At 46.7% G+C, this 25,685-nt stretch overlaps 1 protein-coding gene across 2 annotated transcripts in view; it reads left to right on the top strand.

Annotated features, from left to right (window-relative positions):
- The window catches only part of LOC142311310 (uncharacterized), a 97,260-nt gene that overhangs the window by 17,405 nt on the left and 54,170 nt on the right, over nt 1–25,685 (top strand). For both annotated transcript variants that reach the window (XM_075349612.1, XM_075349611.1), the window contains exons 2-4: nt 4,964–5,074; nt 5,162–5,237; nt 9,849–10,005. In XM_075349612.1, the coding sequence (XP_075205727.1) occupies nt 5,050–5,074; nt 5,162–5,237; nt 9,849–10,005 (258 nt within the window). In that variant the 5' untranslated portion in view covers nt 4,964–5,049. The remainder of the gene's footprint in view (nt 1–4,963; nt 5,075–5,161; nt 5,238–9,848; nt 10,006–25,685) is intronic.

Below are 25,685 nucleotides of genomic sequence, written 5' to 3'. Positions count from 1 at the left end.
CCAGGGCAGTTTTGTTTGTCTGTGTGTATGTATATAATGTGTGTTTCACCAGGTGTCAGGTTTTTGAAACACTGTAAAATACCGCAAAACAACGGATCCAGTGTGTGCCGCACGTAACCGCATCTTGCCGCGATTCCATTGCAAATGCATTGAAATGACAAAGCATTTGTAAAGGATCCGATCATATGCGGCTTGCGTTTTTTTGCCGAACAGGTCCTCTTCAAAGGGGTTGTTCCGCATAGTACATTTTAATCAATAGATCGTGGAACAATAATTAATTCCTTCCTCCCCTGCCCAGGAGCTGTGGTATAATCAGACCATGTTCCTATACTGTCAGACACGGCCATTACACAGTACACACGGTACATTGTTCACCAATTGTGCAAGTTCTTCCACTGAAAAAGATGCGGTCGGCCTGTAAGTGACATCATAGGTGACCGCAACTATGAGACAAAATGAGAAATCAAATCCAGGAAATCACCGCGTCTGATTTGGCAAGATTTTATTTGCAAATTCTGGTGGAAAATAAGTATTTGATGAATAACAAAAGTTAATATCAATATTTTGTTATAAATCCTTTATTGGCAATGACAGAGGTCAATGTTTTCTGTAAGTCTTCACAAGGTTGGCGCACACTGTTGGTGGTATGTTGGCCCATTCCTCCATGCAGATCTCCTCTAGAGCAGTGATGTTTTGGACCTGTCGCTGGGCAACACGGACTTTCAACTCCCTCCAAAGGTTTTCTATGGGGTTGAGATCTGGAGACTGGTTAGGCCACTTCAAGACCCACATATGCTTCTTAGGCTACTTTCACACTTGCGTTGTGCGGCATCCGTCATATTGTGTTGTGTGACGCATGTGACTGATGCGTTGTAAATAGTGTGATAATAAAGGCAATGGATTCCTGTGAAATAACGTGATGCGTTTTTTGAGAGAGAGAGCCCCCATCATTACTGCGCACACACACAGGCACTACCGCCCCCATCATTACTGCGCACACACACAGGCACTACCGCCCCCATCATTACTGCACACACACACAGGCACTACCGCCCCCATCATTACTGCACACACACAGGCACTACCACCCCCATCATTACTGCGCACACACACCGGCACTACCGCCCCCATCATTACTGCGCACACACCGGCACTACCGCCCCCATCATTACTGCGCACACACTGGCACTACCGCCCCCATCATTACTGCGCACACACTGGCACTACCGCCCCCCATCATTACTACGCACACACCGGCACTACTGCCCCCATCATTACTGCGCACACACCGGCATTACCGCACACGCAGGCATTACCGCCCCCATCATTACCGCACACACACCTGCATTACCGCCCCCATCATCACCGCTCATACACCGGCACTTCCGCCCCATCATCACCGCACACACACCAGCACTACAGCCCCCATCATCACCGCACACACACCGGCACTACCGCCCCCAATTCTGGACGGTGCTTTTTCTTTTTTCTGACCCACACTATGGATAGCAGAGAAAAGCACCTGGGTTTTATTGGCTACCCCAGCTCGCGGGCCACAAAATGATGTAGTGGGCCAAATTTAAGCCTTAAGCCATGTATGGGGTAACACTGCACATTTGGTGGCAACTAGCTCCATGAAATCAAGACCGCAGCTTGGAGAAAGCTGGGCTCAGGACCCTCAAGCTAGTGATCAGAAGGGGACCCAGAGGTGGGATGGATAATATGTTCCTGGTGGCAAAACCCCTTTACTAAACCATAGTAAAAAATATATGAAACCTTTTATTAAAATGAAGATTTCTAGGTGACATTTTTGGCCTATAAAGTAGGGACAGCAATATTTCCCCTATAGTTGTATCCATACTGCCTCCACCTGTGAGTGTGGTCCCGGATCTGATCACCATTGCTCCCTGCCCTGTGCATGAGCCTCTCTACTAGTGATGCTGCCCCCTGCTGACTACTTGATCACATTGAGCTGTCAGTATAGCTACATCACCGCACTGTAGTTAGGTTTGTCATTCTAGTTCCTTCAAGGGTAATTGTACAATCAAGTAACTTTTCAGAAGAAAGCTGTCGTCTTGGGAAAACATTATTTCTGGCCAATATGACTTGTATTCTGCAGTTCTAATAGGTTTCCCGTCTGCAGGCTTTATTTCTGTAATTTGCAGTTGACTCTGAGCTGCTGCTGCTGCTGTCTCTCATGCACAGCACAGTACACAGAAAGGGATTCCTGCTCTTCATTCCTTAGTTAGCACACAGACAGGAGCAGCAGCATGGATAATAATATGCAGCAGTCCTGAGCTGTGTAGATGTAAATCAGGCTCTGAGGTGAGGTCAAAGACTTGTTAGAAAGCTCAGCACCATCTATCTTTGTCTTTTCTGATTGATTTCTCTCTCTGCTCCTTTCTTCCTCCTACAACCAACAATAGAGTATAATGGGCCGTGTAACCTGACACGTCACTATGCTGGTAGTCTTGTTTTAGGGGGTTTTTTTTTTTGTTTTTTTTTTTTTTTAAGAGTGGATGGTGAGTTCAAAGGATTGATTTCTCTGATATTACAAAGATGTTTTATATTTGACACTTAACTGTTGGTTTTTACTTTTTTCCTTTATGTCTATTCCTGTTTTCCCTTTACCTAATTCCTCCCTTATTCCTTGTATTTCTTGTATAAAAATTTGTAAAATGTTAATAAAAAGATGCAAACAAAAAAGATGTTTTTATATTTGGCTGTAATATGCTAACTCTCCCTCCTGGCCGCTCAGCTGTGGCATCGGTGTCTGTCCTCCCTGCCTGCTCCCGGGGCCTGCACGCACCAGGGCTGTGGAGTCGGTAAGCCAAACCTTCGACTCCGACTCCGACTCCGACTCCTCAAATTCTCTTGCACCGACTCCGACTCCGGCTCCGACTCCGACTCCGGCTCCGACTCCGACTCCGGCTCCGACTCCGACTCCTACATATATTGCTTATAGTTAGGTGAAAAATTTATTGTAGTACATGAATATGTGTATGTGAACATTAGACATTTAATAATTTTTATGATACAATAATCAAGATATTTGGATAGAACATAAAATATATTTATTGGATACAACTTTAGAACACAAAAAACTGTAATAAATTGTAAATATGTAATACACTATGTAATATACAGTAGATTACATATATATCTTGTGTGTGTATATACACTGTGTATATATATATAATATTACATATTTACAATTTATTAGTTTTTTGTGTTCTAAAGTTGTATCCAATAAATATTTTATGTTCTATCCAAATATCTTGATTATTGTATCATAAAAACAATTAAATGTCTGATGTTCACATTATACTACAATAAATTTTTCACTTAAATATAAGCATTATACTAAATGTTATTATTTAGTAAAATATTCAGCACATTCTGCATTGCACTCCTGTCCCCAATTTATTATATATTTTAGGAGTCGGAGTCGGTGCATTTTATACCGACTCCAACTCCGACTCCGACTCCACCAAAATGAGCTCCGACTCCGACTCCGACTCCACGACTCCGACTCCGACTCCACAGCCCTGGCACGCACGCTACACAGATCTCCTGGGAGCACATACAGTACAGACCAAAAGTTTGGACACTCCTTCTCATCTCTAGAACAACTATTAAGAGGAGACTTTCTGCAGCAGGCCTTCATGGTAAAATAGCTGCTAGGAAACCACTGCTAAGGACAGGCAACAAGCAGAAGAGAGAGTGGGCTAAAGAACACAAGGAATGGACATTAGACCAGTGAAAATCTGTGCTTTGGTCTGATGAGTCCAAATTTGAGATCTTTGGATCCAACCACCGTGTCTTTGTAGAAAAGGTGAACGGATGGACTCTACATGGCTGGTTCCCACCGTGAAGCATGGAGGAGGTGTGATGGTGTGGGGGTGCTCTGCTGGTGACACTGTTGGGGACTTATTAAAAATTGAAGGCATACAGAACCAGCATGCCTACCACAGCATCTTGCAGCGGTGTGCTATTCCATCCGGTTTGCGTTTAGTTGGACCATCATTTATTTTTCAACAGGACAATGATCCCAAACACACCTCCAGGCTGTGTAAGGGCTATTTGACTAAGAAGGAGAGTGATGGGGTGCTACGCCTGATGACCTGGCCTCCACAGTCACCAGACCTGAACCCAATCGAGATGGTTTGGGGTCAGCTGGACCTCAGAGTCAAGGCAAAAGGGCCAACAAGTGCTAAGCATCTCTGGGAACTCCTTCAAGACTGATGGAAAACGTTTTCCGGTGACTACCTCTTGAAGCTCATCAAGAGAATGCCAAGAGTATGCAAAGCAGTAATCAAAGCAAAAGGTGACTACTTTGAAGAACCTAGAATATAAGACATATTTTCAGTTGTTTCATACTTCTTTAAGTATTTCATCCCACATGTGGTAATTCATAGTTTTGATGCCTTCAATGTGAATCTACAATTTTCAGAGTGATGAAAATAAAGAAAACTCATTGAATGAGGTGTGTCCAAACCTTTGGTCTGTACTGTAATAACGTCCCTTACTCTTGAAGGACTAGAGAGGCACTTCCGGGTAAGAGCACACAAGTCTATATGCCCATATTGCTGATTGATAATCGGCTTCCCACAGGTAGGTAGCGGGGATCCAGCTGTCAATCGGCATGACATCTACAGTCACACCCTGTCAACAGAACAGAGCAGAAATTAACCTGCTACTCTGGCAGTGTGACAGTTAGCAACTACGTAATACACATTGTTGAACCCAGTACTGGACAACCCCTTTAAGCAAAGTTTGTTATCAGCAAAGTTCACATTTAAGACTTATTGTTGTGTTTGGCTTTGTATCAATGGCCACTGACTGACAACTCAGTGCTGTACACTGACGTTAGAAGTGAGACAAGACTGAGCTAGGGGGTGTGGGAATTTATGCACAGGCTTTTTTGTGTAATCACCAATACGTGCGTTATTTTCTCTTTCAGCTTGTGTGCTAGGATTGCAGACAGACAGTCCAGAAACCATCACAGATGACTGTCCTCATGTGACTCCGCTATGTGATACCATAGAGATGATCCTGCGGAAAGGACTGAAGAGTACGTAGCACGATGTATCCTTAGGGTGAAGTCAACCTTCTCTAGTTTCATTGATTATATTAATAACAGTGGGCCATTGTCTTCCAGGTGGAGTGCTGGGGTTGAAGAAAAGAGATTACTGGCATTGGATTGAAGACCTTCCACAACTTGATGCCTGTGGCAGGTGTGAGCCAAAAATACGGTTGGCTGATAAAGGGTTATGAGCTTGGCAACCTTTATAATTGAAGGGAGTCTTAAGGGTGCTTTACACGTTGCGACATCACTAACGATATATCGTTGGGGTCACGTCGTTAGTGATGCACATCCGGCGTCGTTAACCGTTAACGACATCGCATCATGTGACAGCTAGGAGCGACGATAAACGATCGCAAGAACGTCTAAAATCGTTGATCGTTGACACGTCGCTCCTTTTCATAATATCGTTGGTGGGGCTTGCCGCTGGTTGTTTGTCGTTCCTGTTGCATCACACATCGCTATGTGTGACACCGCAGGAACGACGAACATCTCCTACCTGTGTCCTCCGGCAATGAGGAAGGAAGGAGGTGGGCGGCATGGTCCGGCTGCTCATCTCCGCCCCTCCTCTGCTATTGGGCGGCCGCTTAGTGACGCCGCTGTGACGCCGAACAAACCGCCCCCTTAAAGGAGAGATTGTTCGGCATCTCCAGTAATGTCGCTAAGCAGGTATGTGTGTGTGACGCTGATGTAGCGATATTGTTCGCTATGGCAGCGATCACCCCCATGACGAAACAGCAACGTGGGCGGGTGCTATCGCGCACGACATCGCTAGCGATGTCACAGCGTGTAAAGCACCCTTTACCGTTGGCACCTCCAACAATCCCGACAATGAACAAGCTGTAGCGTTGTATCCCCTATTAAGCTTTTGCTTCACGTTGACACCCTTTGTTCCCCATGTGCAGAGACTTTAAAAGGGTCAACTCATTTCAAATATTATTGGCCCATAGTCTTGCAGATTGATAGAATAACAAACAGAGCTTGTACTCGCCCTCCCTGTGTTTAGAGACACATCTCCTCTGCTGCTTCTGTCTGTTGATTGACTGCAGCGCTTTTGTCATGTCACCACTGCAGTCTATCACTTAGCCCTACCAATGTATATGACATAAGCCGCTAAACCCTGTGATTGGCTGTCGATGAGACTCCACCTTTTCAGCCAATAAAGAAAGACTGATGCAGTGTAAAGAGACCTCCCCCCGACCCAGGGAGGGCGAGTACAAACTGTTTATTAGGCGCACTAGAAAAGTGATTTTTCTCAAGAAAATTTCTTGAGAAACTTCTGGGAGTTGAAGATTACTGCACCGGCGGTAAAAAAACGCACCAAAACCGCGGGAAAAACGCATGCGTTTTTGCTGCGGTTTTTCTGCAGGTTGGTCTCTGCGGTTTTTTTTATGCTGAACTGCAATAAATAATATAGATAATAGATAGATAATCGATAGACAGATAATGGAAAGATGGATAGATGAATAGATAGATAGAGAGATAGATGAGAAAGACATATATAATCTCCCACCCCCCCTGCATATAGTAAGCTGGCACCCTTTAGTGACTTTCATGTGGCACTAAAGGGTGCCTAGCCTTGTATTTAGCCAAAAAATAAATAAATAATTAAAAATAAATGATGTGAGGTCCCCCCATCTTTTGTAGCCAGCTGGGGTAAAGCAGACGGCTGCAGCCTGCAGACCACAGGTGGCAGCTTCACCTTGGCTGGTAATCTAAAACAGAGGGCACCCCACGCTGTTATTTTACATTAAATAAATAATTTAAAACAAAAAAACGTGGGGTCCCCCCCAAATTGGATCACCAGCCAAGGTAAAGCGGACAGCTGGGGTCTGATATTCTCAGACTAGGGAGGTCCAATGTTATTGGACACTCCCCAGCCTAAAAATAGCAGGCCGCAGCCGCCCCAGAAGTGGCTGCCACAGCTGGCAGCTTCACCTTGGCTGGTAATCCAAAACAGAGGGCACCCCACGCTGTTATTTTACATTAAATAAATAATTTAAAACAAAAAAACGTGGGGTCCCCCCCAAATTGGATCACTAGCCAAGGTAAAGCGGACAGCTGGGGTCTGATATTCTCAGACTAGGGAGGTCCAATGTTATTGGACACTCCCCAGCCTAAAAATAGCAGGCCGCAGCCGCCCCAGAAGTGGCTGCCACAGCTGGCAGCTTCACCTTGGCTGGTAATCCAAAACAGAGGGCACCCCACGCTGTTATTTTACATTAAATAAATAATTTAAAACAAAAAAACGTGGGGTCCCCCCCAAATTGGATCACTAGCCAAGGTAAAGCGGACAGCTGGGGTCTGATATTCTCAGACTAGGGAGGTCCAATGTTATTGGACACTCCCCAGGCTAAAAATAGCAGGCCGCAGCCGCCCCAGAAGTGGCGCATCCATTAGACGTGCCAATCCTGGCGCTTCGCCCCAACTCATCCCGTTGCCCTGGTGCGGTGGCAAACGAGGTAATATATGGGGTTGATGCCAGATGTGTAATGTCACCTGGCATCAAACCCTGGGGTTAGTGATGTCACGCATCTATCAGATACCCGACATCACCAACCCAGTCAGTAAGAAATAAAATAGACAACAAAAAAAGTTTTATTTGAAAAAACACTCCCCTCATTCCCTCTTTCACCAATTTATTGACAAGAGCAATCAAGTCTGGGTCCGGCGTAATCCAATAAGGGGTTCCCATGACGATCCATACCATAGTCACTGTCCCAGTCAATGAAGAACAGAATATTCCCCATTGGGTGGGAGAGCAATGCAGTGACTTGAGCTAACATCAATAGGTCAGCCCAGGTCACTGCAGGGCATGACAAGTCCTGCTGTCAGGAGATAAATGAGATCATTACCTCCTGTGATGATCTCCTGCAGTCCTGCCATCAGCGCTGTCACTGCCTTCTATGCCCGCCGCGTTCTCAGCAGTATCGCGAGAGCCCGTGACGTCACCGCTAGTGACAGTCTCGGGCCGCGGGCATAGACTGCAGTGACAGCGGTGACATCAGGAGAGCAGGAGTTCGTCATAGCAGGTAATGATCTCATCTCCCCTCCTGACAGCAGCGCTTGACATCTCCGCGGCTGCACGCACTGCTGTGTGTCAGTGTCTGCCTGCGCTGCAGGGTGACAAGCTGCTGATACTGCGGGCAGACACTGACACACTGCTGTGCTGGCAGCCGCGGGGCCGGAGCGGGACACAGACTGCACGGGCACCTGGAGGTCAAACGGAAGTGCTTCTGTGTGGCGTCTAGGGAGTGTGACGTCTGTGTTTACTCTGCTCCGCTTCCTCTTCTGTCATAATGACATCACTTCCTGCAAAACCACAGGCAGCGATGAGCATTACCGCAGGTAAATCGCGACTATACCGGGGGTATACCGCACATCATTTGCTACCTGCGGTATACCCCCGGTATTTCGCGATTACATTACAGTGAATGGAGTGAAATACCGGGGGTATATCGCAGGTACCTGCGGAAAAGAAGTGACATGCACATTTTCTCAAGAAATTTTCTAAGAAAATCTTCAGAAAGAATTTTCTTGAGAAAAAAACGCAGTGTGCGCACAGCTATTTTTTTTTCCCATAGGTTTTGCTGGGAAATGTCTGCAGGAAGATTACAAACATTTCTCAAGACATTTCCGCAGCAAAACCGCGGGTAAAAACGCCTAGTGCGCACAGGGCCTAAATCTGCAAAACTACGGCTCATAAGTTTTGAGATGGGAAAACCGCTTTAAGCTGTGCTGTATTTTCTGTGAAAAGAGAGGCCATTGTGCTGAATCGGGTCCCTTTGTTCTCATGTGGGTGACCTAGAGGTTTGCCCCTCCACATCAATTATAACGTGAAGGCGTATCTTTGAAATACTTAGTTTCTGACATGGACTTAAAATCTGCAAATTAAAGTGAACCTGTCAGGTAATTTATGTGTCCTAACCTAGTAGCAGTGTGATGTGTGGCCTAGTAACCCCTTCCTACCCATCCCTGTGTTTGTAATAGTGTGTAATGTGCATGTATAAAAATGTTTTATTACATATGTGTACCCTATGTAAATGAGCAGGGGCTCTAGCCCCATGGGCGTCACATCGCCCTGTGGGCGTTTGCATGCTTTCTTAAACATCACGCCCCTGTGGGTGTGATAAAATGGATTTACTTAAGCGACGTCCCGCGCGTGCGTAGCCTTGTTATCTGGGTGCTTGCTTCTTGTCTTCAGACGCGCACTGCGCATGCTCAGAAGACTCCTGCGGTTCCGGTCATATGCAGTGCGTGTCTGAAGATGAGCAGTAAGCACCCGGATAACAAGGATGTGGGAATGGTAAGTGCGCATGTGTGGGATCTCAAGGAGCGACGGTACGTCGCTTAAGTAAATCCATGCTATAACGCCCACAAGGGGCGTGATACCATGGAAAACATGCAAACGCCCACAGGGCAATGCGACTCCCAGGGGACTGGTCCCGCTGATCATTTGCATACAGAACACATAAGTAATAAAACATATTTTCATACAGTCACATTACACATTATTACAACACAGGGATGGGTAAGAAGGGGTTACTAGGCCACACATCACCCTGCTTCTAGGTTAGAACACATAAATTACCTGACAGGTTCCCTTTAACATGTCGCAGTTTCCACTGGGATCCAGCCACATGTGAATAAGCCTCATGTAACGAGGCCAAATATACAGCAAACTATTCCAGTGAACACCCTCTATTACATTGTCTTCTATTAGTCTTATGGTATATCTTCTCTACTAATTGTCTTTTGTTAGACTTCCTCATATTTCAGTTATGGTAGAGAAGACTATGTCTTGCCCCAAGGTGTTATATCCACAAGGACGAGGAAGATATTTTCTACGGATGGCTCTCAATAGGAAAACTTTGGCAGCCACAGTCCAACATTTGCAGCACACACAGAAATTACTAGAGGTGGGTGTTTCATGTTCTTAAAGTATTCTCTAAAACAAGGGTGCCCAGTCTTCTCTGGTCTGAAGCGGATGTTGTCCAACTGTGCCATTCTTAAAGGGAATCTGTCACCAGGTTTTTGCCACCTAATCTGTGAACAGCATAATGTAGAGACAGCGATCCTGATTCCAGCGATGTGTCACTTACTGGGCTGCTTAGCGTAGTTTTGATAAAAAAAAAACTGTTTAATTAGCAGATTATCATTAGAGGACTACTTGGCCTGCTGCAAGGTAGTCCAGTATAACTGCTATATCTGCACCACAGAAAAAATTGACAGCAGACAGCTCAGTAAGTGACACATCGCTGGAATCGGGGTCTCTGTCTCTACATTATGCTGCTCTCAGATGAGGGAGCAAAAACCTGGTGACAGATTCCCTTTAAAGGGACGCTTATCAGCACAGAATAACTGTTCACACCAAGTACTGGCACTCAGTGCAGCATGGTGGCTAATAAACCTACCCACCTACTGGTTTTCTAATTATCTTCCCCCTTCTATAGCTCTATGAAACCAGAGTTGTCAATCACAGAAGAGGGTAGGGTGGAGATTGAGTGGGAGCAAGCAGGTGGAAAGGCGTATCCTCGCCATGATGCACTGAGCGCCTGTACATGGTGTGAACAGGCATCCTGTGCTGACAGTCCCTTTTAATCCCTTGGCGTCACAGACAGTTTTGGCCTTTATGACCAACCATTTATTTTTGTCATCGGGATTAGTTGTATTTGTCTGCGGTATCATTGTGCTGTACATATAACTTAAAAGGACTCTCTCAGCACAGAATTCCTGTTCAAACCAAGTACAGGTGCATCAGGGCGGGGCCAAATATTTAAGTGCACTTTCCCACCTGCTGGTTTTCTCTCTATCTCCTTCTCCCCCTTCTTTGATTGACAGCTCTGGCTGCATAGAGCAGAGCAGGGTGGGAAAATAAGCAAGTGGGAAGGGATGTTTGCCCCGTCATGAGGCAACAAGTGCCTGGTCTTGATTTGAACAAGCCCCTTTTAAGTATTTTCTGTTAACTTTTTATTGGGAAGAATATAAACAATATATCAGCTTTTAAAAAAAAGAGTACACTATTTACTGTGTTGCACAAATAAATTATTAACTTCTATTCTTTAGGTTAGTACGTATAATATGGTGGTGAATTTATATAGTTTTTATTATTTTGTATAAAAATACACACTTTGGAACAAAAATAAACCCTACATTTTTGGGTCGCTCTAATCTGAGAGCCATACGTTTTCACATTCAGTGAAGCGGTATAAGGGCTTATTTTTTGGGCGTGACTAACTGTAGTTTTAATTGGTACAATGTTATGATCCATGTGATCATATTTTATTACATTAATTCTAAATATAGGTTTGGGGTTTTTTTTTTTTTTTAAAAAAAGCCATTCAACGTTAATAGAAAATGTGCTTTGTATTATCTTTTTTTTTCTATAACTGAATGTTTTATTAAGTTTTTAGAACAGATACAAAAAAAAATACATGGATGCATGGATATGTCTCACAAGCTTGTTAATAACTGTAAACCAGAAATCCGTATCCATATTATCCACTAATACACTGAAAACAGGGAATATGACAAGACGAACAATACAATACTAGACAGGGAAACATAAGGGAGGGGGGATGAAGTGGGGAGGGTGAGCATATCAGGCTTCCATCAAGGCCGTACTTCACTGTTATTCTTTGTTGGCCCAATAAGTATCCCAAAGTGACCAAACACTCTCAAAAAGATCTACTGTGTTATTTGACAGGGCAGATAAATACTCCATCCTTCTCACATCTTGGATCCGAGATTGGAGATCTGTAAGTGAGGGTGGATGGGCCAACCTCCAGTTACGGGCAATTAGACATCTAGCTGCTGTGGTCATGTGTAATAGTAACCGCTTCACTCTTTTCCCCAGCTGAGACAGTGGTATATTTAATAAATAGAATTTAGGGTCCAGGGGAATCCGAAGGTTAGTTACTTTATAAATAAGAGATTGCACCAACCTCCAGAAACACTGGATAATGGGGCATACCCAGAATATGTGCGGTATGTCTCCTCCTGTGGCTCTACACCTCCAACAATTGTCAGGTATAGCTGGGTTTAGTTTATGTAGTAGTGATGGGGTGTGATACCAATACATAAGTAATTTATACTGATTTTCCTTATAGACATAGCATGAAGATGTCTTAGAGGCCGTATCCCAGATCCGCTTCCACATACACAAGGGAATGGACTCACCAAGGAAATCTTCCCATTTCCTCATATATGTATGCTTTGGCTTGTCTTCTGGGCACGGAGCCATTAAAATACGCTATATATCGGAGATGAGGCCTTTAGTAGAGGCCCCAGCTCTACACAATCTCTCAAAAAGTGTAGGGATAGAGACTTCTAATGAGGTAAAAAGGGAGTGCATCAGGTGTCTAACTTGTAAATACCGATATTGGGAATTGCCTGGGAGATTAAATTTAGCAGCTATGGTGGCGTATGGGAGAAGGACTCTGGAACGTGCGTCTACTATGTCAGCAAAGCAAAAGAGCTTCCTGTCAAACCACGTTTTAGTCGCTGTACCCTGCATACCGTCCGGCATTCTGGGATTAAAAAGAAAAGAAGTCAATGGAGAGTGTTCAGATTTAAGTGGAAACTTCTTGACACAACAGTCCCATATCCTCTTCGTGAAGGCTATAGGGCCCAGGGTATGTGGATCAGGTTTATTAGATGAGGTGCCCCAAAGGTAGGAGCTAGGGTGTATTGGGGCAAGCCATAACTTCTCTATTTCCATCCATCTAGAGAAGGCACTGCGATTAGACCATGCAGGGATGTGACGTAAGTGTGCTGCCCAATAGTACTTAGTAATATCAGGGACCCCCAGACCTCCTCTCAGTTTACTGTCAAATAATGTTGTTTTCTTGATTCTATGTCTCTTATGGGCCCAAACAAATTGAAGTATACTAGACTGAATGTTGCGCAATTCTTTGTATGGTACACACACCGGAAGGGTCTCAAACAGGTAAAGGAGCTTTGGCAGGACAGACATTTTGACTGCAGAGATTCTTCCAAACAGAGACAATGGGAGCTTGTTCCAATTGAGCAGGAGCCTTTTTATCTCAGTAAATAAACTAGGATAGTTCTGCTGATACAAAAGCTTATACTTAGATGTTAATTGTATCCCAAGGTATGTCAAGGATATGTTTTTCCATTTATAGTTGTAGTTTCCCTGTAAGGAGGAGACCCGCACCTGTGGAATATTAAGAGGCAGAGCTTCCGTTTTGTTCTGATTGACCTTATACCCCGACAACCTTCCAAATTGTAGTAATAAGGAATGCAAATTCGGGAGGGTGATATATGGTTGGGACAAGATCAATAGGACATCATCCGCATATAGAGATAGTTTACACTCCTTATCTTGTACCATTACTCCATGTATATTAGGGTCATTGCGAATAGCAGCAGCCAATGGTTCAATGCACATAACAAAGAGAAGGGGGGACAAAGGGCATCCCTGACGAGTGCCATTGTGTATTTGAAAGGGTTGAGATGTGGCATAAGGAAGCTTGACCGAAGCTGAGGGGCACGAATATAGACTTTTCAGGGCAGTAATAAATGGACCTGAAATTCCAAATTGATGCAATGTTTCGAACATGAATGGCCACCCCAGGCGGTCAAACGCCTTCTCCGCATCCAAACTAAGAAGGAGTGCTTCACTCTGTCTTATTAACAACTTCTACTAAGTCAATGATCTTCCTAGTATTGTCCCCTCCCTGTCTACATGGGACAAAACCCACCTGGTCTTTATGTATTAGGTGAGGAAGTAGAACTGAAAGGCGTAGAGCTAATAGTTTAGTAAAGATTTTCAAATCAGCATTAAGGAGTGCTATGGGCCTATAGTTGGCACATTCCATAGCATCCTTCCCAGGTTTGGGTATAAGCGTAATATATGAATGTAACATACTTGTGGGTATAGGGGAGCCCGTGAGGAAGCTATTAAATAATTTAACTAAATAGGGGGTAAGTCGATCCGCAAATGCCTTGTAGTAGAAGTATGTCAGGCCGTCTGGACCCGGTGATTTTCCATTAGGAAGTAATTTAAGCACCTCTCCTACCTCTTCACACGTGATTTCTTTATTCAGTGTGTTTACAGCATTCTTAGTAAGGGTAGGCAGCTTACACTGCTCAAGAAAGGAGTGGATTAGCTCCCTCTGTTTTCCTGGGTCTGTAGGAAGGGTGCTGGGCAAAGAATACAATCTTGACAAATAATCCTGAAAAATCTTTGCAACTTTAGTGGGGTCATATAACGTATTCCCTCCCGAATCTCTCAAGGCATAAACGGATGAGTTCCCCCTCTCCTCCCTAAGTTGGCGGGCTAAAAGAGAGTGAGATTTATTTCCTTTGTCATAGTATTTATGCCTGCTATAGAGTAGTAATTTTTCTGTTATATTGACCTCTAGGTCCTTCAGTTGGGCACGAGTCTTTACTATACCTCTAAGGGTACATATTGATGGGTTAAGGGTCATCCTATTTTCTAAGTCTCTGAGACTTTTAAGGAGCTGATCTCTCTGATATAGTCTATCTTTTTTGATGCGGGAGCTTAAAGCTATGCATTGCCCTCTAAAGACGGCCTTATGGGCTTCCCAGATAGTAGAAAAATTGGGCACTGACCCCTCATTGTTCTCAAAGTATTCCATCAATCCTGCTTCCAGTTTGTCTCTGTAGGAAGTTCTCTTGAGGAGGGACTCATTGAGCCTCCAGTGGCAGACTCTTGTACGTTGGGTTATCTGATCTAGGGTGAGAGTCATTGGCGCGTGGTCTGACCACGTTATTGCACCAATATCCACTTTGCTCGTCCATCTAAGGGCCTGAATGTTGCCAAAGAAGAAATCAATCCTGGTGTGTGTACCATGAGGGGGAGAGTAGAAGGTAAAGGTTTTTTCTGAGGGATGTTTAACTCGCCACAAATCAAATAAGGCAAACCTGCGGCTCAGTCTTCGAAAGGCAGCTGTCAATTTACGTTGAGACGGGCTCGACAATTGATTGTTAATGGTCAACCTGTCTAAAGAGTCAGAGAAAATAGTGTTAAAATCTCCACCCACTATCCACACTGAGGGGGGAAGGCGTGTTAATTTGAGGAATACCCGGTTCAAAAAAAGGATCTGGGAGGTGTTAGGGGCATAAATGTTACACAAAAGGATTGGAACTTCCTTATATGTCCCTTTGTAGGATAAGGTATCTACCCTGTGGGTCTGCCAGGGAGGTAGTAACTTGAATGGGACAGGTCCTTGATATCAAGATCGCCACACCGGCTTTTTTCCTTTCCTGAGAGGCTAAAAAAATCGTAGGGTAAAGGTGTTTGGCGAAATTGCAGTTCCCGTTGAGATTCAAGTGCGTTTCCTGCAAGAAAACCACATCAGCTCGCTGGGTCCGCATCTCACCTAATGCCATTCGCCTCTTAATGTTTGAGTTTAAACCCTTAACATTTAGTGTTAAAATTTTAACCATATTTTAAGTTATAGTGGTATAAAGCAAAATTAGCATTACATACAAAGGCTAACCGGGTATTGCCCATCTCAAACTTGCCTGACGGCCCATGATGGATGGCTCTCAATGGGGTACAAAAGATTCCCTCACCACAATTAGGGTAGACACATAAGGAATGGTAAAAGACAATGACAAAACACATAACATATAAAGCATAACATTTACATGTCATAAATGTTACCGGTGAGGAGTGAAGCCGCAGGCAAAAGCCTTCACCTCCGCTTCCGTCCTCCCCGGTCAGGGTCAAAGAAGAAAAAATTGGCATAATTTAAAACTTTACCAATATCTAAACCCTAACCTCCTATACCAACTCTTCCGTAGGAGGAACCAGGGTAACTCTAACCCTTAGGGTATGTGCGCACGTTGCTTTTTACCTGCTTTTTACCTGCTTTTTTGCTGCTTTTTCTTCTGCGCTGTTTAATGCCAAAATGGATGTGTTCTTCTATTCAAGCAAAGTCTATGGGAATTTGGGTTTCTTGTTCACACTATGTTGTTCAAAATGCTGCCTTTTTGTGGCAGAACTTTGGTCAAAAACTCAGCTTTGCAGTGCAAAACCCAAATGGCAAAAACAATTGACATGTTGCTTCTTTGAAAAGCTGAGTTTTTGACCAAAGTTCTGCCACAAAAAGGCAGCATTTTGAACAACATAGTGTGAACAAGAAACCCAAATTCCCATAGACTTTGCTTGAATAGAAGAACACATCCATTTTGGCATTAAACAGCGCAGAAGAAAAAGCAGCAAAAAAGCAGGTAAAAAGCAGGTAAAAAGCAACGTGCGCACATACCCTTAAAGGGAGTTTGTGGCTATGGACACACTGCTATCACAGTCAGTGTCTAAAGCTAGATTCTAAACATCTAAGAGAGGGGAGCATTCGGTTCTCACCGCCCTAGTAGCAAACCAATGCAAATGATATGAGGAATCGTAACCAGATATATCAATATCAGAAAAGAAAAAAGAAAGTGAACAACTAGTTATGAAAGAAAAGACCAACCAAAGTCCTTATAATAAATCAGGGAGGGCATGAAGCCACCCCCCAAGGGGGGGACTACAGCCTGAAACCAGAGACTCAAACTCAAGGCTCCTGTTCCTAGAAGAAAGAAAAAATAAAATTGTCGTCTCAGGTCGGAGCCGGTCGTGCCTTAGGCCGTGATGAGGGAGAACCCCCCTTAGAGTCCACTTGTTGCCAGATCGGACGGGGTGGATTGGATGGCATCTCTAATTCCCAGTCTACCCGGGAGGGCGAAGGGATTCCCAGGTCAGTGCAGAAGGCTGGGAGGTCCTGAGTAGAGCGTAGCACAGCCGTACGACTATCTTTTGAGGCTATGAGGGCAAACGGGAACCTCCAGCGGTATCGGATGCCATTATCTTTTAGGGATGCAAGTAGTGGCTGCAGATGTCTCCTTTTCTGTAAGGTGATCCAAGATAGATCAGGGAATAATTGGATCCGAGTCCCTTTATATTCAATTCCCTCCGAAGTGCGGGCTTTGGCCATGATAGACTCTTTTAGTTGGAAGTCATGGACACAGCAAATAATGTCACGAGAGTAATTTTGAGGCCCCCTGGGGCGTAATGCTCTATGTGCTCTGTCCAATTTTATCCTTTGAGTTGTAGGGCGCTCCAGTACAGTGTTGAATATGGTTTCAAGTATGGCATGGACGTCTTCATTACCTGTAGCCTCAGGGACGCCTCTCACTCGGATATTATTACGGCGCCCTCTGTTGTCTAGGTCCTCCAGGTGTTTGTTAGTTTCACTCAGAGCCCGAGCATAAGAGGTCACGTTCTTTTGTAATTTGATGATGTACTGTCTAATGGTATCGTGATCCCTTTCCACAGAGTCCACTCTATCTGCTAGTAGCCCAACATCTTGGCGGATTGAGTTAATCTCTGACTTACAGGTCTCTGACTTACAGGTTTCTTTTACTTCCGAGATCAGGGATCTGAAGTCTTCCTTGGTAGGAAGGAGATCCAGATACTTTTTTAATTTTCTGTGGTCAAAATGGTGTTCCATATCTCCCGGCTCAGATTCTGATGGGGAGTCGCGTGACCCTCCTCCGTCTTCCTGTTGAGACACCAAAGCAGACAGCGAAGGCGTAGTCTAGGTCCATATCCACGGAACCCGACCGCGTAGTTTTATTTTTCGCTTGATTGCTTTTATGGGTTGATTGTTGTCGTGACTTTGGTGGCATGGGGTCACTCACAGCACAGTCTCTTTTAGTAAGAAACTTGTCTAGAGGGGTCACAAACGACTGCCCCCCTTTCAATCTATATGACCAGCTTGGACCTCTTCTCCTCCTCACCCCAGCCAGATCGTCACCTGGTCTGTACAATATATTATGTCGCCTTTCAATATTGTTTATAGATGTAAGACCGTTAAAGTTATAGTTGTTCACTTATGTCCTCTATCTGGGCGGTAAGACAAGCCCCCCTCTACTCAGACATTATACAGGGGTGTACATCTTTCATGGCTCCGTTCTGTGAAAATCTCTTTGCAGCAAGCTATTATTCCAATGTCCACAAGATGGCAGCAGAGTACAGTGCAGAAAGTGAGGGATTTTTCTATATAGAGAAAAGGCAGGCTCTGAAAAGACAATTCTGCAGCACTGCCCCGAATTTTCTTCCTTCTCCCTTCTTTACTTATATCATGGAAGAGGGAACCGTAGTACCCCTCTCCCTGTACTGCCACAGGATCAGACTTGAGTCAGGGGTTAACTCTTCAGATGTTATAAGGGCACTGGATGTTATCAGATCTCAGGGCTTACTTTCTTCTCTGGAGGTCTTAGGCTATGTGCACACGCTGCGTTTTTTTGACGCTGCGTTTTTGTGCGTTTTTGGCCGCTAAAAACGCACAAAAACGCACCTGCGTCGAAAAAACGCGGCAAAAAACGCACGCGTTTTGCCGCGATTTGGTGCGTTTTTTTGCTGCGTTTTGCTGCGTTTTTGCTCACTGCGTTTTTTATCAGTGAACAAAAAAAAAAAAGGTCTGATGTCATTTCCTTCTTCAATGTGTTCTTCATTCTCCACTAGTGTATGCAGAAGAGCAGACAGCTGCAGAACTACAAGGCTCAGCATCCTCGATCCAATAGTGTATGCAGGACAGCAGACAGCAGCTGTCGAACTACAAGGCTCAGCATCCTCCATCCAATAGTGTATGCAGGAGAGCAGACAGCAGCTGTCGAACTACAAGGCTCAGCATCCTCCTTCCAGGACTGTATGCAGGATTTCTTTGCCCCCCCCAAAAAAAAAAATGACGTGGGCTTCGCCATATTTTTGTATGCTAGCCGGGTACAGCAGGCAGGTACGGGCTGCCCCCAACCCCCAGCTGCCTATTTGTACCCGGCTGGGAACCAAAAATATAGGGAAGCCCTTTTTTTTAAAATTATTTCATGAATTTCATGAAATAATTTAAAAAAAAAAATGACGTGAGCTTCGCCCCATTTTTGAGTCCAGCCGGGTACAACTAGGCAGCTGGGGATTGGAATCCACAGTGCAGGGTGCCCATGCTTTCTGGGCACCCCCGCTGTGAATTGCAGTCCGCAGCCACCCCAGAAAATGGCGCTTTCATAGAAGCGCCATCTTCTGGCGCTGTATCCAACTCTTCCGGCTGCCCTGATGCCGGGTGGCTAGCCAGGTAATAATGGAGTTAGGGCTAGCTGTATATTATCAGCTGGCCCTAAGCCCGAAATTCATGGTGTCACGCCAATATTAGACATGGCCACCATGAATTTCTAGTAAAGATAAAAAAAAAACACAACACAGAAAAATATTTTTATTAGAAATAAAACACAACACAATTAGTGACTCCATCTTTATTGAAATAAACCCCCCTCCGCAGTAATCCTGGGTCAGGGTCCCGCGCCGTCCAATCAGGATCCAATATCATCTGATCGGTTTGCTGGAAGGCAAAGCGATCAGATGATGTGTCAGGTTAAGGATGTGAATCCCATCACACATCAGCTGATTGTATAAAAGCCGATTATACAATCAGCTGATGCATCAGTAGAAAAAAAAAAAAAATAATACTCACTTATGTGCTGAATTACCGGCAGCTCCTGGAGCGATGGGGCGGGAGTCTGATCCTGTCCGATCGCTGCAGCAGCTGCCGGTAATCAGGGATGAAGTCTCCTGACGCATCCGCTGATACCGGCCGGGCGCCCGCGTCAGCCTGAGACTCGATCAGCTGATGCGTCAGGTGACTGCATCAGGTGATCCATCGCCAGGTCCTGCAAGCAAGGTCCTGCCCCGGGGAGACTGCACACAGCCGGAGCGGGAGCGGCGATACCGTGACAGGAGCTGGGAGCGGGCATGGCACCGCGAGGCTGCAGACAGGTGAGTATAACTTTTTTTTTTTTTTATTCTACTGTTAACTTTTGTTTTCGCAGCTGCCTCCACCTCCTGCCTGTACATGGCGCCGCACGGCAGCTGACATGCCCAGGACGGGAGATGGACGCGGCGGTGACGGTACCGGGAGGATTCACGCTTCTGTCTTTACTGACAGAAGGAATCCTCTTCCTGTACATGTCACTTTACTACCCACCTCCTGCGCTTATAGCTGCGTTTTTGGTCTTAGAAACGCACCAAAACGCAGCTATTTGCGTTTCTCATTGCGTCTTTCAACATCCCATTGAACTCAATGGATGAAAAGCGCAGTGAAAAACGCGGGAATAATTGACATGCTGCGTTTTTGTGGTCACCACAAAAACGCAGCTGAAAAAAAACGCTGTGTGGGGACAGCAAAAATGAAAACTCATAGACTTTGCTGGGGAAGCAAAGTCATGCAGTTTTGAGGCCAAAAACGCACCCGAAAAACGCGCAAAAACGCCGAGAAAAACGCACCGTGTGCACATAGCCTTAGCTTTCCCTCTTCCCCCTCCCCTCCAGTGAAACCAGCCTCAGACTCCTTCACACCTGTGTACAGCCCCTGTGCTTCTTATCAGAGCAATGCGACTCGTGCTGCGGGGGTGAGGGTTAATTTACAGCCCTAGTGGGTAATGGTGCTCTAGTGCGTGGCACTGGCTTTAGAGCCAGGGGGTGTATGCGTCCTAGGACCAGCCAGTTACCCGGCTGGTTGTCGCCCCTATGCACGGGGGATTTCCACTCACCAGCCTCCTCTCTTGCCGTTCGCCTGTCACTTCACTGCCTGCCTCCAGCCGGCTCTCTCTCAGGCCCGACAGTCACCAGGCGGCTCCCCCTCACTTTGTCCGGCTCGTGCTCCACTCCCCTCCAGCGTCTCTCCCTCCTCCAGGCCGGGTAAGTGTCTGCTTCTCCTCCGCTTTGGGACTTCTGGGTATCCCTTCCTCCCTTGTGTTCTTCCCGGATTTTCAAGCCTCTGCTCCCTCTTCACCCGTCGGCTCTCCTTCCTCTGGGTGGTTTTCACCGCGCTCCTGGTCTCAGCGTCTGCAGCGTGGTCCCAGGCCTCCCTTGAGAATGATGTCTGCTGGGATTCAGGTAGGTTCCTGTCCCACAATACTCGTCTCCTGGGGTCCGCTGGCTCTCAGGGACGGTATATGGAGGCTTCAGATGGATCTAAGTCGGGCAGGGGCTCAGATGTCTCTGGATTTCTCAGAGCTCTGTCAGATACGTCCTCCTGCATCGGCGGCCATTTTGGACCTCTCCGCTTTGTATTATCTTTATTTTTTTTTTTTCTTTTGGTTTTTATTATTTTTTAATTTAATTGTACTGATTAATACAGTAAAGATTGGCACTTAGTCTCCGGTGTAAGTGGCACAAAAAAAATTAAGTGAAATTCTGTTTGTACGTTTTTTGGGGGGTTTTTTTAGATCTTTTCAAAAGTTATTCAGTTTCTGTTTTCATTGCCTCAGGTTTTTTAATTAATTCTTCCAAAAGTCTAATTTTTTTTTTTTTTTTTTTTTAAAGTTAAAAAAAAATAGCATGGTGCACACTTCCACCTTTTTTTCTTTTTCCTTAAGCCCTTCCTGACATCTGCCATTCAAATACGGCAGAGTTGGTTGCTCATGTATGGAGTGGGCTCAGGCGCAGTAACTGCTCCAGAAACTGCATGTGTCGGCTATTTAATATAACTAGCTCCAGTCCTTGACATTTGCCATGTAAATGCTGCTGTCAATCACTGACCGCGGCATTGAACTTATTCTCTCCTGGGGAAGGGTGTACATTTTTTCTCTCATCACCCTCCTATCACATGAGAGACTTATTTAAGGCCGATTTCAATCCTCTATGTATCCAAGTCTGGATCACGATGCACATAACGGCCGCATTTCTGCTGACCTGAACTTGATAGCCTCGTAGGTATGTATAATGCTGTTGAATTTGTGCTAGTAGTCACCCTGCCAGTCTGTACCAGAATTATCCATAATTACCAATAGGGGTGTAAGTACAAAGAATGCCTAAGGCATCATAAAATTTAAATACAGCTCCGGATGGGCTGACAGAAGGAGCATTCTTCCTCTGTCAATGTCCTCACATGCTGCTGTCACCAATGACGTCAGCATGTTAGAGATTAAAGTGCAGATTGGACTTTGGTCTAATCCCAGCACATTCAGCAGAAGCTCAGCTATGTATAACAGGTGACTCCTGCTGTGGGTTGCATGGGCATTACTTCTGTGCCATTGTCAAGGTTGGGAATTTTGGGGAAACCACAAATGGTGTCTGTCAGGGTCACAGAGGCAGATTTCAAATCGATCTGCGCAGATATAAATGAATCAGACAGCACTGATCACACCAGGACGTATTCACTGTTTGAGCAAAAGCAAGCTTATGGCTCATGTATTAAAAATCTCATGATTATACAGTCCAACATTTGACCTTGAAACGGGAATAAGGAGTAAAAGATAAAGCCCCAGTTTCACATCCCAGCTGGTGAGAACCAACATATTCTGAATACAATCAGTGTGTTATGAATACTTCTTTGTTCATTGTACATTTTGGCTTATTCATCTTGGTTAACACATTGATGAGCGCACATCTTAAAATCATATTATGGCGTTCATACGATTGTCATACAGACATACAAATAATTATGCAACGACATCTATGCTTTAATTATATACACATACCTCCCAACCGTCCCGGATACAGCGGGACAGTCCCTCTTCTGAGCCTTTGATCCCGGGTCCCGCCCGTGAGGCTGTTTGTCCCGGGCTCCACCCACCCACTGTAGCCCCGCCTCGCTGTTTCTCCCTTCTATTCATTACAGAGCCGAGCGCGCACCTACTCCTGTGACTGCTGCTGAGGTATGAATCACCCCCTGCAGCAGAGCCGCCCCCCCTGCACCAGAGCCGCCCCCCCTGCACCAGAGCCGCCCCCCCTGCAGCAGAGCGACCCCCCCTGCAGCAGAGCCGCCCCCCCTGCACCAGAGCCGACCCCCCCCTCCCCCAGAACGGAAATCCCCAGTCCCGAAGCCTGCGTTTCCCTGCAGCTGTTCTCTGACTCCCCGTGTGCGGCTTCTCACTGCTGCAGATACACGGAGAATCAGGAAGCTGAGGAGACCGTGCAATCAGCACTCCTCTCTCCTGCAGATAGCACTGGCCAGTAATAACCTATGCAGAGTGACATCTGCAGGCTTCTATTACCGATCAGTGGTCTCCTGCCTGTGGAGCTGCTGGGTCCTAGCTTCCCAACAGCTTCAGCTCTGCTTTATCCTGGCTCCCCTACCAGTTAAAGGGAACATGTCAGCAGAAATTTCACAATAAAAGTAATAGATTCCCCTCTGCAGCTCCTGGGCTGCTTCTAGAAAGGTTCCTGTTGTTATTGTGCCCCCTTTGAGACCTACAAAAATACTTTATGAAGTCTTACCTTTTTGTATGCAAATGTGTTTTTATGGTCACGGGGGCGGGCTGTCTGGCGTCCGTTATTCCCCCTCCTGCCGCTTTACGCAGTCCCCCATTGCTCATTTACATACACAAGGACGCCTTCCTCATGTAACTGTCCTCCCGAAGTTTTGCGCATGTGAACGCTTTTTCAGGTGATTGCGCAGGCACGAGATTATGGGCGGCGCTGTGATTGTCATCAACAGCGTTAACCAAGTACCCGCCCATAATCTCGTGCCCGCACTTTTCCCTCTGACTCCACCGTTATGCGCAAGTGCTGGCCATATGAACCATGTTACCTATTACCGCTTGCACGAGATTATGGGCGGGTACTTGGATGACTTTGCTGATGACAATCACAGCGCCGCCCATAATCTCGCGCCCATGGTAATAGGTAACATGGTTCATATGGACAGTGCTTGCGCATAACGGTGGAGGCAGAGTGAGAAACGCGGGCACGAGATTATGGGTGGGTACCTGGATGACGCTGCTGATGACAATCACAGCGCCGCCCATAATCTCGCGCCTGCGCAATCACCTCAAAAGCGTTCACACTTTGCACAGTGCTCAGTCCCGCGAGAGTGGCACTGGGCATGCACAAAACTTCAGGAGGACAGTTACATGAGGAAGGCGTCCTCATGTATGGAAATGAGCAATGGGGGATGGCGTACAACGGCAAGAGGGGGAATAACGGACGCCAGGCAGCCCGCCCCCGTGACCATAAAAACAGATTTGCATACAAAAAGGTAAGACTTCATAAAGTATTTTTTTAGGTCTCAAAGGGGGCACAATAGCAACAGGAACCTTTCCAGAATGCAGCCCAGGAGCTGCAGAGGGGAATCTTTTATTTTTTTTGCTAAATTTCTGGTGACAGTTTCCCTTTAAAGGGAACCTATCAGGTGCAATCAGCACTCAGAGCCAGGAGCAGTTCTGGGTGTATATTGCTAATCCCTCCCTAACTGTCCCTGTATACACTAGCATAGATAAAGGCAGCTATAGAAAAAGTATTTTTAAAGAGCTTATATCTTATGCTAATTAGCGCGGGGACTAGTCCCAAGGGCGTTACTTCACTTGGCTAGTCAGCTCACATAGCGTGTTAGTACTCACACAGGGGCGTAATAACATGCTAACATGCTATGCGAGCCGACTAGCCAAGTGAAGTAACGCCCTTCGGACTAGTCCCCGCGCTCATTAGCATAAGATATAAGATCTTTAAAAATATTTGTTCTTGATCTCTTTATCTATGCTAGTGTATACAGGGACGGTTAGGCAGGGATTAGCAATATGTACCCAGAACTGCTCCTGGCTCTGAGTGCATATTGCACCTGACAGGTTCACTTTAAAGGGAACCTGTCACCAGATTTGGGACCTATAAGCTGCGGCCACCACCAGCGGGATCTTATGTACACATTCTAACATGCTGCATACCTCCCAACCGTCCCGGATACAGCGGGACTTTCACGCTTTACGTTGTTTGTCCCGTTGCCACGGGCGGGACGGCCGGCTCCCGGGCTCCGCCCACCCACTCTCTCTCCGCCTCCCTGCTTTTCCCTCCTACCATCCTAGTACACGTGGCATAGAGAGGAGCGCTGCCTGTGCTGCTGCTGGTACAGTAAACTAATCTCCCCAGCGCTGATTTCCCTCCCTCACCCCCGGCCGGAGCCTGTCTGTGCTGTCGGCCGGCCGGCCGCCTGTCTGTGCTGTCGGCCGGCCGGCCGCCTGTCTGTGCTGTCGGCCGGCCGGCCGCCTGTCTGTGCTGTCGGCCGGCCGGCCGCCTGTCTGTGCTGTCGGCCGGCCGGCCGCCTGTCTGTGCTGTCGGCCGGCCGGCCGCCTGTCTGTGCTGTCGGCCGGCCGGCCGCCTGTCTGTGCTGTCGGCCGGCCGGCCGCCTGTCTGTGCTGTCGGCCGGCCGGCCGCCTGTCTGTGCTGTCGGCCGGCCGGCCGCCTGTCTGTGCTGTCGGCCGGCCGGCCGCCTGTCTGTGCTGTCGGCCGGCCGGCCGCCTGTCTGTGCTGTCGGCCGGCCGGCCGCCTGTCTGTGCGGGCGCCCCCCTGCCGCCTGTCTGTGCGGGCGCCCCCCTGCCGCCTGTCTGTGCGGGCGCCCCCCTGCCGCCTGTCTGTGCGGGCGCCCCCCTGCCGCCTGTCTGTGCGGGCGCCCCCCTGCCGCCTGTCTGTGCGGGCGCCCCCCTGCCGCCTGTCTGTGCGGGCGCCCCCCTGCCGCCTGTCTGTGCGGGCGCCCCCCTGCCGCCTGTCTGTGCGGGCGCCCCCCTGCCGCCTGTCTGTGCGGGCGCCCCCCTGCCGCCTGTCTGTGCGGGCGCCCCCCTGCCGCCTGTCTGTGCGGGCGCC

This window comes from Anomaloglossus baeobatrachus, chromosome 5, assembly GCF_048569485.1.
Source record: "Anomaloglossus baeobatrachus isolate aAnoBae1 chromosome 5, aAnoBae1.hap1, whole genome shotgun sequence".
Classification (NCBI taxonomy): domain Eukaryota; kingdom Metazoa; phylum Chordata; class Amphibia; order Anura; family Aromobatidae; genus Anomaloglossus; species Anomaloglossus baeobatrachus.
This window is presented reverse-complemented; position numbering and strand designations above follow the sequence as displayed.